The 12,002-nt window shown below is 41.5% G+C and overlaps 1 protein-coding gene across 2 annotated transcripts; it reads right to left on the minus strand.

The window, feature by feature from the left end:
* Positions 1-1,575: 1,575 nt before the first annotated feature.
* Positions 1,576-11,721, minus strand: LOC120532383 (phosphatidylinositol 4-phosphate 5-kinase type-1 alpha-like). 2 transcript variants are annotated; one of them, XR_005634283.1, is made up of 2 exons: positions 9,555-11,721; positions 1,576-1,616 (listed from the first exon to the last, which is right to left on the minus strand). XR_005634283.1 is itself a non-coding variant. In XM_039758324.1 (2 exons), exon 1 carries the CDS (start codon positions 11,572-11,574, stop codon positions 9,790-9,792), a length of 1,785 nt encoding a protein of 594 aa, XP_039614258.1. In that variant the 5' UTR covers positions 11,575-11,721; the 3' UTR covers positions 1,590-1,616; positions 9,754-9,789. The 2 variants fall into 2 exon arrangements, 1 of the variants encoding a protein (XP_039614258.1); XM_039758324.1 differs by having other exon boundaries at positions 1,590-1,616; positions 9,754-11,721.
* Between the last annotated feature and the right edge of the window lie 281 nt (positions 11,722-12,002).

Here is a 12,002-nt window from a genome sequence, read left to right on the forward strand (position 1 = left end):
TCCATATACATACTCTATTCTATATAAGGAGGAATAAAAATCCATTATAGCTGAACCTGTGTCTGTGTGTGTGTTAGTTGTATATGGGGTCTGGTGCTCAGTAGCACCCTCTGTCTTCCAGAGCCTGGAGAAACATGCCAAAAATGTTACATTTTTTTTCATAAAGAAAACTATTATTATGTGTAATAGAGACATGTAGATACCAAACGTCAACATAAATGCAGCAGGACAGATAAGTTGAGTGCCCACTGCCATACTGATACAGACATGCTTTGAAACCGACACCAATGCACAGCTCAGCGTCACAATCGGGGCACTAGAAGCGTCCATGTCTCTTTGTGCACTTTTCTTATATTTTTCTTGTTGCTTGCACATGAGAGGGTGAAATGTCACGGCCTGCTCCGCACTTTCGATGTGCTCCTTGTGTTACTCTAGGCTACTACAGCACATGGCTTTGTGACATTCACCCAGAAATGAAAACATTGCCAATTTCTGCATTGTGATTAGTGCTTAGGGGGCTAATGTCTTGTCGTAGCTGTATTGTAGCAACTAAATTCAATATATCTCTCTATTATATAAAAAATCCTGGGACAAAACTAAACTTTTCATCCTGGGACGAGACAAGATGTTTTCAGAGAGATAATTTCAAGTCAAGGCTTTGTGCCAAGAGATTTAACCATGCCCGGGGCCAGAAATAAGATAGATGGATAGACAGATAGATACTTTATTAATCCCAAGGGGAAATTCACATAATCCAGCAGCAGTATACTGATACAAAGAAACAATATTAAAGAGTAATAAAAATGCATGTAAAAGCAGACAATAACTGAATAATGTTAGCATTTACTCCCTCGGGTGGAATTGAAGAGTTAAATAGTGTCGGGGAAGGAACGATCTCCTCAGTCTGTCAGTGGAGCAGGACAGTAACAAAAGTCTGTCACTGAAACTACTCCTCAGTCTGGAGATGATACTGTTAAGTGGATGCAGTGGATTCTTCATGATTGACAGGAGTTTGCTTAGTGCCCGTCGCTCTGCCACAGATGTTAAACTGTCCAACTTTAATCCTACAATAGAGCCTGCCTTCCTCACCAGTTTGTCCAGGCGTGAGGCGTCTTTCATCTTTATGCTGCCACCCCAGCACACCACTGCATAGAAGAGGGCACTCGCCACACCGTCTGGTAGAACATCTGCAGCATTTTATTGCAAATGTTGAAGGACGCCAACCTTCTAAGGAAGTATAGTCGGCTCTGACCTTTCTTACACAGAGCATCAGTATTGGCAGTCCAGTCCAGTTTATCATCCAGCTGCACTCCCAGGTATTTAAAGATCTGCACCCTCTGCACACAGTCGCCTCTGATGATCACGGGGTCCATGAGGGGTATGGGCCTCCTAAAATCCACCACCAGCTCCTTGGTCTTGCTGGTGTTCAGTTGTAGGTGGTTTGAGTCGCACCATTTAACAGTCTTAGATTAGGTTCCTATACTCCTCCTCTGCCCACTCCTGATGCAGCCCACAATAGCAGTGTCATCAGCGAACTCTTGCACGTGGCAGGACTCCGAGTCATATTGGAAGTCTGATGTATATAGATTGAACAGGACCGGAGAAAGTGCAGTCCCCTGTTAAAAGACAAAGAGTAGAAGACAAAGTAGAACGTTGTAAAGAATTCAAAAATGTTGGCGCGGTACACATGCAGAGCAGGTTAGAGATAATAGAGATACAGATCGCATTAGCGCAAACAAACGGAAATTATTATTCAGTGAAATAACAGAACAGCGAAAAGAGATTGAATATGTGGATAAAGGTGATATGACAGAAGTATGTAGACATTGTTTGGCTTTAAAGTTTAATTCGGACACTTGTAGATCGTCTACTTCGTGTTGCCATCAGAGAAAAGTAGTGTTTCTTCCCAATGAAGAGGCATATCCGTTAGAATTAAAAGATTTGTTATTTGGTGAAAGTGAAATCCACAAACACTACAGGCAAAATATCCTCATCTACAATAATCTGTTCGCATTCGCAACATTCAATGCTCAAAACATACATTTACATGATTCTGGACCATACGCTATGAGAATCTGTGGTCCCGCAACAATTAAAGCTACGACAAGTTTAATTTCAAAGAAACCACAATTTGGTCAGGTTTATATTTATGCAACACAGAATTAAAAGAGTTAAACGATCGGACGAATTAGAAATTCTGCAGCCAATAATGGATACAAATCCATACATCCAAAAGTATCGCACTTCACACGAACTCTATCTGAAAAACACGGACAAAGAGGTTTTCTTGGATCTCTGTATGAATCCAAAAGATCACGCTCACATATATAATAAACCAACATGTGACGAAAATAACAAAGACGGAGATATCAAAGACAGTGTTGATATTCGCGTTTATCCAAAAGCACAGCACGATTCATCACAAACAGCAGATCCAGGAAATGACGAGCGCATAGGGCCCGCACGGGGCGAAGAGAGCAGGGGGGCCGAGCCCCCTAGTAACTCAAAAAGAAAAAACAAAGCAAAGTCCTGACTAACAAAACAAAACAAAGCCCTGCGTCATAGGTTTATTTAAATATCCAGACATCTGGGTGCTGGTATTACCGTAACGCCATTTTAAAGAGCCATTACAATTGTGACATCACACATTACAATGGCAATGAACAACGTTAATAACAACAAAATTAGCTAAGCAAAGGACACAATTTTAAAATAGTCTGCAATCATATCACCAGTGAAACGATAAAAATAATTATTAGGTGAAAGCAGACAATAATGCACTAAAAGTTTCCTACAATCCAAAACCAGCAATTATAAGAAAAACCCACACATTAACCTCGGGTCACGTGTTGTGGTGTTACATTTTGTATATAAGTTGTGTGACAGGTGGCCTCAGCCATTATCTGGCCGGGACGCCACCTGGATGGAAGGACCAAGGGAGAGGGCATCTGGGGGGGCACTACATTCCTTGGGACGCTAGAGGGCAGCCCTCCTGGGTGGCTGTGGCACCACGGGCTCCCGCAGGGCACACCGGGACTTAGAGTTTGGTACAACCGTGTTGGATTCCGTGGGGGCCACCAGGGGCCATTCAGTAGGTTTCCACCACACCTGGGAATGATTCCAGGTAATCCTGATGAGCTGCCTGGAGGACTCCCAGGTGCTGAATAAGAAGAGGCAGAGTCGGGAGGAGGTGGACAAAGCTTGCTGGGAGAGGAGTGGAGGCAGCAGAGAGAGAGGGAAGGAAGAAGAAGAAGATTGAGCATTGTGTGCTTTGTGCTTGATGTACTGTATCAAGATGGGGAGCGAAGGAAAATAATCGTGTGTTGCTTTGGACTTGTGCCTCTGTGCCTGTCTATGTCCGGGTTTGGAGAGGCGTATGCCCCTGGTATTCCACAATTGGTAAATATTTTGTACTAGCTGTCCCCCGCGGCTCCACCCAGCTATCAGTGAAACAGGACAAACTTTAAAAATCAATTTAAAAAAATGTAATTCTAGCCATGTGGAAAGTAGGTACGCTCCAACGTCAAATGTTGGCACTGTATCTGATCGTGTTCAGCTCTGACGGGAGAGTGTGCGCCACATGGAGAGAAAAGCACATGGCTGTGATATCTGTGCCAGTCAGCAGCTACCCTCTAAAACACTCGTAGCTCTGATCTCTCTCTCAAAAACATCAAACGTTACTCCTTAACAATCTCTAGATGATAATGTCTGCTGAACAAACGGGTATCACTAGCTAAGTGGAGGTTATGGAAAATAAAATTAGTATATTCATGTATTAGCATAATAAACATTAGCCTTAGTGCCAGTATTCATGCAAGTCAGGCATGCTAAGCAAATAGTTAAATAAAGGCACATGCCATATTTCTTTTTTAATTAAAGCTTAGCTATAGCCACTAATAGCTTATTAGCTCGAAGACCAAGGAAGGGGGAATGATCAGATAAGACAGCCCAAAGGTGGAAGAGGGGGAAACATCTCCAAACTCAAGGCCGACTAAAAAATAAGCAAAGCAAAAAGGTAAAGATAAATGACAGAAAATAAAAATACAGTAATCACTTGCTATATCACGCTTCGACTTTCGCGGCTTCACTCTATCGCGGATTTTATATGAAAGCATAACTAAATATATGACGCGGATTTTTCGCTGCTTCGTGGGTTCTGTGGACAATGTGTATTTTTACTTCCTGTACATGCTTCCTCAGTTGGTATGCCCAGTTGATTTCATAAAAGGGACGCTATTGGAGGATGACTGAGAAGCTAACCAAACAGAGCACGCAGTTAAGTTCTCCTGACTGAGAAGCTAACCAATCAGAGCACGCAGTTAAGTTCTCCTGACTGAGAAGCTAACCAATCAGAGCACGCAGTTAAGTTCCTGCCTGCTGAATGCAGTGTTAACCAGGAAGTCTCGTCTCGCTCATTCAGCATCAACGTGTTTCGCTGTGTAAAGAGTTGTGCTCTTTTGTGTTTATCTTTGTGCATAGTCAAGCCCCTCATTATGGCTCCAAAACGATCTGCTACTGCTTCAGGGGCCGTGCCCAAGCGCCAATGGAAGATGTTAACGATTGCTGAAAAGTTAAACGTTTTGGATTTGTTGAAAGCTATGATTCTTTTTATTTAAAAAGTAGGAAAGGAATATAAGATCTACGGCCGCAGTGTCCTTTTAACCAGGGTGCAAAACAAGTTGTTAGTGGATGTAATAAGGCAGTAGTCTGGATGGAATCTGCTTTAGGGATTTGGATTGAAGATTGTCAGAAGAACAACAGCGGCGGTGCTACACAATCGCCTGAAGAGGCTCCTTTAAGGGCTGTAACGCTCTCCTTTGTTGTGCAGTAAAATTAAACTCATCGTTATTGGACAAGTCATCGTGTCATTGTTGGTGAGTAACCATAATTAATTTTCTACTTACAGTACTTAGTACATGTACGTACGTTTAGTGTCACTGTACACACATTTACTGTATACAATTTTTCTTGCATTGTACGTATTTATTGCTGGTGGCCTGTCTATCGTAATGGCTGTAACATGTGATATCGGAGACACTCAATATCTTTAAAATAATATTTAGGTTTTACTGTATATAAACAGTGTGTTTATATACATAATTTCAATGAATCTTACCTAATATCTAAGAGAATACAAAGGGTTTATGTTGTATAACTCTGCGGGGAATATTTATAAACAGTGTGGGAGAGTTTATAAGGGCTTAAAATATATAAAAATAACCATACAAACATATGGTTTCTACTTCGCGGATTTTCACCTATCGTGGGGGGGCCTGGAACGCAACCCCCGCGATCGAGGAAGGATTACTGTACCGGTGGTTAATTAGACCAGCTGCAGAAAAGGAGTCAGAATGAGCAGCAAATGAGCTGTTTTGAGCGAGCTCAGAATGATAAGAAATTATTATATAAACTTTGATTTTTGGCCTGTTCGGGGCTCAGCTCAATTTGGCCTAATTGGGTTGAATCCGTGTTATTGTTTTATTGCAATAAAAGCTATATACTCTGTTTGCCTATCCTCTGACTCCTAGAGCCTTCATTTCAGGTGAAGACCTTTTGGTGCGTCTTTTGCTCTGACGATTTCGCTTCGTCAAGGTAAGGTACGCTCCAACACGTGGCGAGAGGTAGAGAGACTCAAACGAAGGCTGATGCGTGAGTGAGGAGGGCCCCGCCCAGCTCCCTACTCCTGAGGTCCCGAACCCCCGCCCCTCGGCCCGCTACGTTTCTCTCGGATTTGCACAAATAAATCGGTAACGCAAGCGAATCATGATACTTAGCATGATGAGAGAAGTCGCAAAATCAACCGGAATGTAAAAAAACAATCTAAATCCGTTAAGTAGTTCTCTCGTGAAAAGCGGACAGACATACAGATAGACAGACAGATGGACATTGGAATTTATATATATAAATATATAATAAAAAAATTTTGGGAGACAACACTTTTTAACCTGCAACGAGATGTGATCTTTTGAAGAGAGACAATTCACGTGCTGCGAGACGAGACTTTGTGCCAAGAGATTTAACCAAGCCTGGGGCCGGAAATAAAAGACAAAGAGTAGATGACAAAGTAGAACGTCGTAAAGAATTCAAAAACATTGGAGCGATACACATGCAGAGCAGGTTAGAGATAATGGAAGTGCGAAAATTCGAAAGTCTCAAAAAAATGATAGTAAAGATCACATTAGTGCAAACAAAAGGAAATTATTACTCGGTGAAATAATGGAAGAGCGAAAAGAGATCGAATACATTGTCCAGTTTTAAACTTTAGGTCGGATACTTGTAGATCGTCTAATTCGTGTTTCTATCAGGGAAAAGTAGTGTTTCTTCTCAATGAAGAGGCCTACCCGCGAGAATTAAAAGATTGGTTGCTTGTTGAAAGTGAAATCCTGCGAGAGAAAATTTCAAGCCCCACGAGACAAGAGTTTATGCAAAAAGATTTGCAAATTCCTGCCCACATCTAAAACATTTACATCCACGCACAAGGGTTCAATTATTTCTCATTTGTGTGAATGCTATTGTCAGACACAGTTCATGTAGAGAGAAACAAACGATATTCACTCATGGGCAGTTATACGTTGCGTTGTCACGATGTAATTTCAAACACAGAATCAAAATTCAGTGTGCTATAAAGTTGAAAGCGAAAAGAGATGGAATATATGGACATAGGTGATATGACAGAAGTATGTAGATATTGTTTGGTTTTAAACTTTAAGTCGGAGACTTCAAGATCATCTAATTCTTGTTGCCATCAGGGAAAAGTAGTGTTTCTTCTCAATGGAGAGGCGGATCTGCAAGAAATAAAGGATTTGTTTGCGAGCGGCAGAGATGCGAAAAGCCCTCTAGTATATATATATATATATATATACACCTGTATAGAGAGAGAGATAGATGTCTTTATTTGTAAGTCAGACAAAGCAAATGTAATATTAGTGTTTCATTTCATTGATATGTTTACGTGTCTAATCCAAGAGTCTTTAGGACCGAGTAATGAAGTGAATTTAATGATGGGGTCAGGGTAGTGCCTAAAACCAGTTTGGCAAGTGATTCTCTGCAGGACTCTCTCTATCAACCCCCACAAGGAAAGCCAAACTATCTTGCTGGCAAGCTTCACTCAACAAATGGTTTTTGGGGGCAGGTGTGAAAATAAGCCACTAACTGAGGGATGTGTTGCACCAGAATTCTATTGGTCTAAAGTTGGCTGTTTGGGTTTGAATCAGAAGCTATTCTGTACCACGACGCCCTATTGGCTGTAGAATTTGAACAGAGAATGTATAAATGTGGTTGCCTTACCCCTCCCTCTCTCTCTCTCTCAGGCCATCATGATGAAGGAGCATCTCACACACCATGGACTGAAACGAAGACCACACTGAGAAGCACAGCCCAGCAGCCATATTGAGACAGGCCTGTGGCCTGCCCTGAAAAAAGCTAGAAAATGATGACTTTACTAGAGACATTTAAAGTAAGTGCAAGTCTTTGTGCTGCCTGAAATTACATATCAGCATTTATCAGGTTATATGATTGCCAATATTCATATGTATTTTGCTTATTGTTATAATTTTATGAATAGTATCAATAATACATTATTTAGATTGTAACTTAACTCCTGCTTGTCTTTTATGCTATGTAATTGCCTGCGGTTATAGACGCAGAAGGGAAGAAGGTGGGTCAGGTCAGGTTGGGGAGCATGCATTGGTAAAGTATGTTGCCGCACCCACCACAAGACGAACTCGGACTATCATCTTGCTCTGATTTCTTTGTGCTAATTACACGGCCCTTCCCTGATTGGTTTCTGCTCATTACAACGTCTCATTGCCCGATTTTTCACCCTTCACAGAAGATAATCATATTCCAAAACAGCAGACACACAAGAGTTGCTATTCATGGCGCTTATTGTGTTGCTTACCTGTATTTTGTATAGTTTGAATGTGTGTGCTAAAGCAGGGGTCCTCAGTCACGGTGCTGGAGGGCCACAGCGGCTTCAGGTTTTTGTTCAAACCCTGTTGCTTACTTAGAAGACAATCCTTGCCATTAACAGGTCTTATTTACTGTAACATCATGACTTGTTAGTGTTTGAACTCTACAATGTCTGGTCATTCTTAAATCATAGATTTTTTTGTTTCCCTTTCTAATGAGATCATCCAATAGATTTGAAGCTTAATTTCCAGTTCTTCACTTTCTCTTCAGTTTCTTTATTAAACCAAAGAGTGAATGATGAATACACACAGGTGTAAATGGAGACAAGCTAGATGGAACACTGCTGGCTCCTTTTTTGTTTGAATTTTATTGTTAATAAGGAGCAGTTAAAACAATGAATGCATCTGTTTAAGACTAAAAAAAACTAAAATTAAGGGTTCAAAGTTTTAACAAGTGAGACAACTAAAAGGAAGCAGAAAAATGCCACTTGAGCAACAAGTGCTTCATTAGCAATGAATGATTTCTCATGAAGCAACTGAGCTGGAACAAAAACCTGCAGCCACTGCGGCCCTCCAGGACCATGATTGAAGACTCCTGTGCTAAAGGAAAATAGTTTACCGTTTGCTAGTTTTGCCATTAATCCCCTGGACAGTCGCATTACCGTGTCTTCATCATTTCAAGAATTGCATGTTTTGTGCACATGCCCAGTGTAAGTGGACATCTACATCACATGCAGCTTTGGTCTATTTAATGTGGGTAGAGATTGTTTAGTAAATGATGTGAAGATGTTAGTCTGGGTGAAGATTGTTTAGTAAACCATGTGAAGATGTTGGTGTTGGCAGAGATCATTTAGTAAACGATGTGAAGATATTAATGTGGGCGGAGATTATTTAGTAAATGATGTGAAGATGTTAATGTGGGCGGAGATTATTTAGTAAATGATGTGAAGATGTTAGTCTGGGTGAAGATTGTTTAGTAAATGATGTGAAGATGTTAATGTGGGCGGAGATTATTTAGTAAATGATGCGAAGATGTTAATGTGGGTGGAGATTGTTTAGTAAATGATGGCCAGAGATCATTTAGTAAATGATGTGAAGATGATAATGTGGGTAGAGATTGTTTAGTAAACCATGTGAAGATGTTAATGTGGGCGGAGATCGTTTAGTAAATGATGACCGGAGATCATTTTGTAAATGATGTGAAGATGTTAATGTGGGCAGAAATTGTTTAGTAAATGATGCGAAGATGTTAGTCTGGGTGAAGATTGTTTAGAAAACCATGAGAAGATGTTAATGTGGGCAGAGATTGTTTAGTAAATGATGACCGGAGATCATTTTGTAAATGATGTGAAGATGTTAGTGTGGGCGGAGATCGTTTTGGCTGAAAAACACCATTTTTAAATGACAATGTAGTAGCGTGGAGGTAGCTTTAGTTTAATTCAAGTTTTCTTTGAAATTACTTCCTTCAGTCTTTTTAGCATTTTTCTGTTCCCTTATTCTTGTTATTAGAATTTTTAAAGTGGTTGTTTGCAGTTTTGTTATGGTCAAAGAAATATTTACTTTTACTGATTGAAATATTCATTTTTTTTTCTTTCCATAGGAGAAAAAGAGAGGACAAAAACAAAGATAATGAATCACGCCAACCTTTGCTTTCAACCATCCATTTTATAATTTTAGGTTATTAACTTTGTGGAGACCTTTGAATTGCAGCTTCACTTTAGCTGTTCTATTGTCCAGCAGAGTGCAGTTCCTTCCCACCCAGAAGGCGTGTATTCGGCACCCACAACAGTTTAGCCATTTCTGAGCTATCACTTCTCCCAGAAATAGAAAAAAAAGAAAGCACCTTTGTGGGCAACCTGTTCAGGAATTGTGTATAAAATTAAAATCCTATCATCCTCTTCAGAAATGAAGCCTCTTCTATCATGGTGTTGCTTGGTCCAAAGGACGAGATGACTGGAGCAGATTGGGTCCTGAGACTTTCCTTTTCTCCTCCTCCTCTTTCTGCTATGCATGGCTCAACATCAACGGAGCAAATAAGAGAGCCAGTGGTCTGGTTGGTTGGTTCATATGATGGGTCTACCAGAGTAGATAAGGTTGCGAAGACTTCCTGCTCCAATCCCCCTTCCCTTTTCAAAATGTCTACCTGGAAGCTACTGGAGCTACAAGGAGAGCTGGTTGCCTGGCTGCATGTTCCACTGGAGAGGTCCACTGGTTCAGAATTGATGGAGACATCTTCCTGCTTTGTCTCTCCTTCTCTTTTGGCTGCATCTGACTGGTCGTTAATGTAGTTCACATTTTTACAGGTATGAGCAGAACGGAGTGAATGTATAGAGGCTGATGTGCTTGCCTCTTCGTCTGTAATAGTCCTGCTCCCACTCCGTCCTTTGCGTGGCTTCTTCTTGGAAGGGAGGGTTTTTGCCGGGATCTTCTTGAAGACTTTAGTGCACATGAACTTCTGAAACCTCTCGGCATAGAAACCTGGTCTGTGGACTGAAATGGTGTCCCCATCATGGAAAAGTGCTTTCCAGGAATGCTCCAACTTCTTTACCAGCCTGTATGACTGAAGGATATCGATGATGCCGATGTAGACCAGCAGTTGCTCGCCCTTGGAATTTTTTGCTGGGATACCTCGCCTTTTGTCTTTGGTCTCAATTATTCCCCCAGCACAGCCATCTTTCTGGACCAAATCCTTTATCTTGGAATAAAGTACCTTCTGTCTAGTGGACTCGCATTGTTCTTGTGGACTACTGCTGCCCTCGACCATTTCTGTTGTTTTTTCTGGTTGCATCTGATCTAGGATATGAATTCCTACCAAGAGGCTGTAGTCGATGATCTTGAAACTCTGCAGTACTAGGCAGTCTCGCTGGATGGTCTTGCAGAGGGCGTTGTGCCTATCAGAATCCAGGAAAAGCCCGTCAGGGTGGTCTTTCATGAAGTCCAGGTCTTTGAAAGTGGGCAGTGTTTTCTCTCGCTCCTTGGAAGACGCCCGCCGCTTGAAGGTCGAGCCCTTGAGGTCATATTTAAGGTGCATGCATACAGAGCATGGCAGAAAGTTATTCATGACCACAAGACGAATATTCCTTCCACCAGTCTGCATACAATACAGCCCATAGAATTTGGGAAGTAGGGTGCACTTGTTCTGGTTGAGGTTCATGTAATATCCTGGCAAAAGCTTCTGCAAGAACTCTGCCTCCTTGTGTTGCACGCTCTTGATAATAAACTCGTCATTGCTGGAGACGAAGAACAGTGAGCCACTAGCACCTGGATTAGACAGCTCAATCAATGGCTCGTTGCACAAGGCGTACAAGTAGTCAACTGGACTAATCCCAAAAAGTTCTCTGAAGTACTGAAATGCAAAAGGGGCGTAGGTCTTGAAATGAAAATCACCGTAGTGGTGCGCCGGAGTCAAGCTGCAACCCTGTCCAGGAAAGAAAGTACTCTCGACTACATAAAAATCCTGCATCAGCACATCCCGGTCAGCTTTCTGACCAATTCCACCCACGGTGTGTGCAATGCCCAGCTGTATGGCTCCCTTCACGGAGGAAGACGTGCCATTTTTCAAAACACTCTTCCCGATACATTCAATTCCTTTGCGGCCGTCCCTTTTCTCCGAGTGCCCGTTATTCCGTCTGGAGGGGCCAGGAATTTTGGAAGTTGTTATCATCTGTTTCTCGGCACCGCTGTCAACGAAGGCGTCTGGTACTACAGCCTGGGTATCGGAGGCAGCAGATGTTCTGAATTGTTATGTTCCATTTTTCCCGTTCAGAACCTTGCATTTGGCTTTTCTAGCAATGTCCAGGAGTTCATACAAGGATTCTGAAAAATTAAGGGGACAGAAAATTAGGTCAGTATGGCATTTCCACAGAAAGATAAAAAAAAAAACTACACGTTTTGAAAAGAAATACACTGTTGGTACCCAGTAGTTTGTTTTAACCCTATGAGGAAAGCAACACTTGAAGGTTAAGTTTGGTATCTTTCAAGTCAAAGTTACCTATACAGGTGCAGGTCATTAAATTAGAATATCATGACAAAGTTGATTTATTTCAGTAATTCCATTCAAAAAGTGAAACTTCTATATTAGATTCATTCATT

The sequence above is a fragment of the Polypterus senegalus genome, chromosome 7, assembly GCF_016835505.1.
Source record: "Polypterus senegalus isolate Bchr_013 chromosome 7, ASM1683550v1, whole genome shotgun sequence".
NCBI classification, from domain to species: domain Eukaryota; kingdom Metazoa; phylum Chordata; class Cladistia; order Polypteriformes; family Polypteridae; genus Polypterus; species Polypterus senegalus.